The 8,079-nt window shown below is 37.0% G+C and overlaps 1 protein-coding gene across 3 annotated transcripts in view; it reads left to right on the forward strand.

The window, feature by feature from the left end:
- Nucleotides 1-3,223, forward strand: part of OLA1 (Obg like ATPase 1) — a 144,037-nt gene extending 140,814 nt beyond the window's left edge. For all 3 annotated transcript variants that reach the window (XM_075180612.1, XM_075180611.1, XM_075180610.1), the window contains one exon: nucleotides 2,713-3,223. In XM_075180612.1, the coding sequence (XP_075036713.1) occupies nucleotides 2,713-2,814 (102 nt within the window). In that variant the 3' untranslated portion in view covers nucleotides 2,815-3,223. The remainder of the gene's footprint in view (nucleotides 1-2,712) is intronic.
- The last annotated feature ends 4,856 nt before the right edge of the window (nucleotides 3,224-8,079 follow it).

Raw genomic sequence — 8,079 nt, forward strand, 5'->3', positions numbered from 1 at the left:
GCATTGCATGTTACAACACCCTAATATACTAACTGCCAAATCACATATATATACACACATCATCATCGTTGTTCTGTAAGGCGCCAGAAATTCCGCTGCACCGGATAGTCAGCATACAAGTACAAGTTAAGGTAATAACAAGAAGTGTGGTAGAAAAGAAGTGTGAGTTGCACAGCACAAGGACATATAAAGTGCAGGAAAACACTCACTTAAAATTGCAACAGATAAACATAGATGGTACAAACAAGGTAGACAAAGAGGAGACTGGCATGAGCTGATACACATACAGGAAATGTGTGCGCTACAGTACCAGTTGTGGCCAGCTAGTGATAGGTTCATATGCGTAAACAGTCTCTGTACAGCGCTGCGTAATATATTGCCATTATATAAATAAGGAGTAATAATGAAATAATGAGTATTACAGTTTTTGTATGAGAAATTGTAAAACCTGGTAACCGGTGGACTGGGCAGAGCTGAATATTACATATTTCATTTAAACCGCTATACAGCAATAGGGCTCTTGTTTAGATAAGTTGCCTAAATCTCAAATATTTTGACCATATAACCAGGGCATATTATAATAATATTACATATACAATAATGTACTATAATACATGTATATACATAATATAATAATAGTATTTATTTACATGAATAGGTAGTTGAGGGTATTTTGTAAGCGATGTTAATGCTTCTTCTTAATCATTTTTCTTTGGATCATTTGGTTCTCTGGTGTTTCCCGTTTCTTTGTGCTTTAAAAAATATAGATTTTTTTTGGGGGGGGGGGGGGTCTGGTGTATAACACTAGAAATGTGACTATATGGCTCTTGCAATCAATATAATAATCCAGCTTTGTGCTGGTGTTGGTAAACCTGATGTGACTGCATGCTTGTAATGAAATGGCTAAAGTCCAAGGTGAGCAATGGAGTCACTTTTGGGTTTGTAAAAATGTAATAAATGACCAGTTACAGTAAATATGTTTTAAATTAAAACATACGACAAAATATTTGAGTCAGTCAGATAATCAGACATCTGTGTGTGGATGACAGGTATGTAAATGTACTTGATTGAATTGCTTCATTATTTAAGTGATGGTGTTGTGAATAATATTCTTAATCTTAATATTAAGGTTGTACATTGTGACATTTAACTAGAGATGTTCGGGCTCAGTTTTCTAAAAACCGAACCCTCCTGAACTTAGGGGATCCGAGTAGGCTCGGTACTTTTGTGCGTCCTTGGGTCTGAATTGAGGCAAAACATCATTGTTGCGTTGTCGGATCTCGCAGATTTTGAATTCCATAAGTACCTCCCTCCCCAGGAGATCCAGTGCCATTGCTCACACAGAAACAGGAGAAGCAGTGTTCTTGTCACTCTCCAGTCTCCAGTGACATTGCTCAGTGTCATTGCTTATACAGAAACAGGAGGGGTAGCAGTGTTCTTGTCACTCTCCAGTGCCTTTGCTCAGTGCCATTGCTTATACAGAAACAGGAGGGGTAGCAGTGTTCTTGTCACTCTCCATTCTCCAGTGACATTGCTCATACAGAAACAGGAGGGGTAGCAGTGTTCGTGTTACTTGACAAAAAATGTCTGGAAATGACTGGAAATTAATGTTATTGAGGTTAATAATAATGTAGGAACAAAAAAAAAAAAGCCAAATTATGTGATTTTAGCAAAAATAAAATAGGGATTTTAGAGAAAAAATAGGGAACTAAAACACGCAAGTGCGGTTTTGCCAAAATCAAAACACGGGGGTCAGTGAACATCTCTACATTTAACATTGATTCTATTGATCCCTGGAATGTGTGGTGATTAACGTGTAACAATTAAACATACTTGCCAGCTTTGAATTTTTGACCTCCGGGAGGTCCCGGAAGAGAGGTGTGGTGGGAGGGCGGTATGCGTCCAATTGTGGAATTTTGGCCCCACCCTCACGACGGAAGTGATATTTTGATGCAGGGGCCAAAAATGACGCGATTCACAGCGAAACATGTCATTGAGGCTCCCATCCTGCCCACTTCACTAGGGAGTAGGTAGGATGCAGGAGAGTTGCCTGCTCTCCTCTGGGAGCCCAGAAGACCAACCCGGAATTCGGGAGCCTCCTGGGCATTCCGGGAGAGTTGACAAGTATGACTAAGAACGTATGTGATTGCCATGGTGGCTGACACCAATTGCGAATGTCTTCTCAACATTTAAACTACATGTTGACCAGTTTTAGTCATATTTGATGTACGTTCTGTTGGAAAAGGCCCTGTTAGGCCTGAAATTGTTGCAGCTACCAAACGATTTAGCTGCTGAGCATTGTCTGTTTGGACATTTATTAATTTTGGTATGCCTCTTCTTTTTATATAATTTTGTTATTGGGATCAACGCACCTATCATTGGCACATTAGAGTGCCAACACCTATCTTTTATATTGCAGCCTTCATGGGGTTTACAGACAGGAAGTTTTGTCATGTATAGGAAAAAAGTGTTCCCTCACAATTGCAACTTTGTCTTATTTTCATTTATGATAAGCTTCTGAAACTTGCTACCTCTACATATGTGTGTGTATCTGCAAACTTGTAGGCTCAGCAATCAATTAAGAAGCGTAGATGTTATCTGACATGTTCAGAGAGGTGATTCTCCCATTCCGACAGATGTATGTACACAGCACGAGGTGTCCTAAGTCCGCTAAATATTCATTATACCTTGTATCTTTTTCTTGTGTTGCAGGCGGCAGGAAAATACAGACAGCAAGGGAGGAATTACACTGTAGAAGACGGAGACGTTATCTTCTTTAAATTCAATACACCTCAACAGCCAAAAAAGAAATAATTTTTAATGTCAAATTTTTTTTTTTTTATTAGACAGAATATTCTGTTATTAAAGTACCAAACCAGGAACCATCGTTTCACACCCTCTCCCTGCCTTCCCCCCCCCCTCGTCCGTCCCCCCAACAGCAAGAAAATAAATTTGGTTTGTTTTGAAATTATATGTGTCACCTCACTGTGAAAATACAAGTTGAGTAAATGTGTTTTTCAAATGATTAAGATCCTACTTGAAATCATAGATGCTTTTCAGGACTCTCACTAGTCTCATGATACTTCATTAATCTCCATCATGTATGCCAAGCCTGACACATCTGACAGCGAGTACAATGTAGCAGGTTCTTTTTTTGAATCTACAGATAATGCATGTTTTACAGTACTCCAGATGTCTACACTCAATAAAACATTTGACAAAACCAGCCTCTGTGTGTTTGGGGATGTCTGTATTGAGTGGCTGTGGTGTGCTGAATGCGATACAGCACCTGCTGGATGCTGATTACAGAATTTAAGACATGTGTATGATACAGTAACTGGCAGTGTGGGGCAGCTGTCATTGTCTTTTGAAAAGTGAGTCTTTCATGGGAATCATAAGGAGAGTGCCAACAATCGTGTGTGTGCGTCCCTGCAAATGGGAGCGAGTAATATCTGCACTCCGATGCCAAGGACGTTTTTTTTTCTTTATGGAGAGAGTAGGTAGATTCTCAAGTAGGAAAAATGACCCAATAGGTGTAGAGGTAACTATGTCCCCTTTAAAGCTTCACTGCCATATACGGGGGGAAAAAAATCATAAGGTGCCCCCAGCAAAAACAGCTGTATGTAATAACACCGAATCGAAAATTGATTTTTGTTAACCATCATTAAATGGCGGCAGAGGGGAAATTCCTCCCGGCTAGAGATGATCTTGTGATCTGGGCTGCAGGGTACAGACCAGATATATATCAAGGAATTAGGTTTTATAATTCTATAGTATAGTAATTACATATTTTTTTAAGAAAATTACATTTGAGTAATGGAAGTTCCTTGTTAGAAATACATGAAGATTTCTTCCTTTTTTTTTTATATAGCCATTGAAAATGATTTTGGAGAGATAAAAATTCTAAATGTAAAAAATATAAGTTTTTCAGCCAGAGTAATTTTTGGATTTTAAATACTCATCTTCAATAGCAATTAATATATATGTAATTATATATAAAATATAATATATATGTGTGTGTGTGTCTATATATATATATATATATATATATATATATATATATATATATATATATATATATATTTATTTATTTATTTATTAACTTCTAAAGGACAGATAATTGATTTACTATTTTAGAACACAACTTAAATCTCCCCCTTTGCCCATATTGGGAGACATGTGTGTCATCATATATTAGACATGGAGAAACATGCCAAAATAGGTTGAGTGCTATTGTACTTTGGATCTGATATACATGAATATACATATAAAGTGAATATAGCCATTGTGTTAAATGCCAATTAAAGTAGATTTATAGTTTCTTCTGCAAGAAGAGCTCAACCTTTAAAAGAAATAGAAGTCATTGTATTTAAAACTGGTCATGTTCATATGAACTATTGGCGTGGTATATAAAAAGGAAGCAGGAGTTAGAGTAAAGGCAAAGCTTGATTTAGTTAAATATATGTGTACGTTTTTAAATGAATTCAAATATATAATACTTGGCCTAAAAATGTATAGTTGCAATTACCAGTTTCTAACGTTATGTCACAACAAATAAAAGTTATTGCAAAGTGCCCCGTTTATTTGGAGGGAGTATTAATCTTCTAAAGTAGAAAATAAAATCAAAGATAATTTTTTACTATGTTCCCATAACAAGATTCAGGTATACCCCAAAGGTTCTAATGTCACTAATTGCTTTTTGTATGAGGTTCTCTTTAATTCCATTGACGTTCTCATTTGAAGTGGAAAATGAGAACTGCCGGTTATCCTGTTTATAGAAGTGACAGGGTTGGTATTTTACCATTCCTGGAAAACGGGGTCTAGTCATATTCATGGTTCATCTCTTTTGAAAACAGGTGAGTTGCAGGTCATGATCCATACATATACACAAACATAAACGTGAAGGCTATATCACAGGCAACACTGAAGCACTGAAGCCAAACGTTTAATGAGTATGGTCAGACTGAAAAACAATTGCAGATTCATGGAAATCTTTATAAACATTTTGTGTATCTTACAATTGTAATGCAGAATACCTCATATCACGCCATCATATTCAGCACTTTACAGAGTGTAAGCCTACCGGTATGTTCTTAGGCTGTGGGAGGAATTCAGAGCAAGTGGAGAAATTCCATCCAAACAAGGGGAGAACATACACATTTCACAGATATGGTTCTGGTCTGTGAGATAGCTATGCTAACCACTGTCACCCAAACAAATGTATTGATTGTGAAAGGGGATCTGTGATCAACATTTTATGGTAAGTTTAAAAATGCAGTCCCAGATAAATGTTTCTATTTGTTTTTTCTTAACGGCAAATGTACCTCTTTAACATGAAACTACAGCCATTTTTACAGGAGGTTCTCCTATAGGTCCTGCGTTTCTTTTGCAAAATTGTTGTGTGAGGTACATTTATGACTGACAATGCAAAAATAAGTCTCGTCTGCAAACATTTGATTTCTAGTTGTCCCGAGCACAGTGTAACCTGGTCTTTTAGACTGAGCCAATCAGTCAACAAGCTCCTTGGTGGTACATAATGGCATAGGAAGGAGGGAGGGGACATGGTTTAATCTTATAAACATTCCAAAGAAATTTCTGCTCACTGCATCTGTAATGTGTATTAGGTTTCCGTGGTACTTGCATAACACACAGTAAATTATAAATCCTTGTTAGCCGTTTGAATCAAAACCCTAAGAAAAAAAACCCTCTGTCTTACAGGTAACTGGAATTATTTATGATAAAAGACACATCTCAGTTTTGGTTTTTTTAGAGAGGATTAAACTTTTAAAGGAGAATACTGTTACTTGCTTTCCATAGTTACAATTTAACACAGTAGTCTACATTTTAGTTTATTAATTGTTGGAATACATTTCCATACATTGTGGAGCTACAGCTGCTATCTATGTAGCATTTTACCGTCGGCTGTAATGCCTTGTCACGTTGTTGCTGTGCTGCCTGATCTTACAGAGGTGTGTTATCAATAATAAGCTTTTAGCATGGTCTATAACTCAGCGTTTTTGTGACAGACCACTTCTGTAAATACAACTACTGAGAACTAACCGTTGTTCAAAGCTTTTGCAGAGATGTTAACTTTATATTTTATCTTGATACTGATTTCAGAACACAACTATATATAAATATATAATGCAAAACAAAAAACAAAGCGTCCCTTGTTCAATATCCTCTGAAGTTGACATTGTAACAGCCATGGAAATTATCTCTGTACTTGAGGAAGTTTGCTTAATTTACATATGTTTATACACAGAATAGTGATGTCTGCTAAATAGAATCGTGCTATGTATTAGGAATGAAACTATTATAGTTTAGTTTTAGGTTGTTTTTTTTTGTTTGTTTGTTTTTTTTACTCTATTCTTACAATAGAGGTGTCATTTGAACATTTTCTTCTATGGAGGATATTCAGCTGTTTTGGGTGGAAACATAAATAATTCTAACTTAATTATGTGCTTCAGTTACAGAAAACTACATTATCAAGAACCGCAGTCTTTAAGTTCTGGTATTTATTAGACAATCAAATAACAGTGCATACATTGTAAGGTAGGGCTGGTAAGATGTTTTGATTTAAAAGTATATTTACAATCGATCATTTTCTGTTTTACTTTGACTTTTCTCTACAGCATGTATAAATGAGTGCTGATTAAATCTCCGTGGTGTATCATACTGAGGGTGCTTTACCCCCACTTTGAACTCTCAGAATATTAGGGTTCATTGACCCCTGGGGCAAATGCTCACCCTGCCTATTATGCCATAGTTTGTAATATAAATTAAAATAATTCTTAATGGCACATACATACATTTTAGTCTACCTTCTTCCATGTATTTGTATGCCATATCTCCGATGGCCAGTACCCCTGACTTTCTGGCATTCTCTAATTCTCCTGCTGCTCAAGAGCACTGATTGGTCAGTGCACTTCACACATAACAAGACCCTATGTGCTCTCTTTATCAAAGAGCAAAAATCACCTGGCGATAGGACTTTTCTTTTGCTTGGCCCTATACATTATAGGGTTTACTGATGGTGAAAATCCCTCCAGTAGTATTTAACAAGTATCGTGGCAGTACTTGTATCACTGCAATACCTGTTCTGTTAGCGCCACCTGTAACTGATAGAGAAGCTGAAAGGACTGCAGTCAATGGTTTTTCCCATTTAAATACTGGGACTGGATGCACCAAGCCTCTGTGCATGTTCAGTGGAACAGAGCAGACGGCATCCACAGCAGTCAATAAGTAACTAGCTCTGGATATATCTCACCAGGGCACCTAGGTAAGTAATGGTAAATTGCAGCAATGAGTACAAGTTACAGGTTTTGCCATAAGCTGCATTATTATGCTAAGTAAATCCCTAATTGTCACATGTACTGCATTTCAAAACTCTCCTACCATCAGCATCAGGGGCAATAGCTATAAGAGGCATTGGATCCTTTGCATTCTAATACCCGGAGGAGAGGGAGTTAATGGTAAAAGAGTGTTTGGGTGACTTTTTATTCAGTGCTATGTATTATACTGTGCCACGTGTGTTTGCATGTTCTCTTGTGAACATCTCCAATCACAAGCAATGATCAGATGTGTTATAGCGGTGACACAAGGATTCTATGAGGTCACATTCTTTGTCCCGTGACATTAGTAACTAGGACAGATATTGATCTTTCTCTCAACTTCCAGGTTTCTGCTGGGCTTACAATCAATTAATATTGCAGCAATAACATGCTTCCTTGCTTCTCTAAATACTTTGGATTTTGTTATTTTTATTTGTACAATGTTCTCCTTAAGGGTGGTTACCTACTGGCTTTCAATTTGTGTGTTTAACGCAGTGCAATGCATGCAAACACATGTAATAAATAAAACCTATTCTATTGGTCCATACACGTTTGCAACCATACTTGCTTCTGCTTGCGTTTACAATGAGTCGTGCACACTGATTGTTTCATGTCGGTGTGCTCATAGCAGGTCACCACACTAGAAAAAGTCCATTGATCTCTTTGGTAGTGTATTGTGGACAAAACGACTAGAGGTTAACACGTTTAACCAGCATTGTACTTTATTTTACCATTGATTTCTATA

This window comes from Mixophyes fleayi, chromosome 7 (assembly GCF_038048845.1).
Source record: "Mixophyes fleayi isolate aMixFle1 chromosome 7, aMixFle1.hap1, whole genome shotgun sequence".
In the NCBI taxonomy this organism is placed as follows: Eukaryota; Metazoa; Chordata; class Amphibia; order Anura; family Limnodynastidae; genus Mixophyes; species Mixophyes fleayi.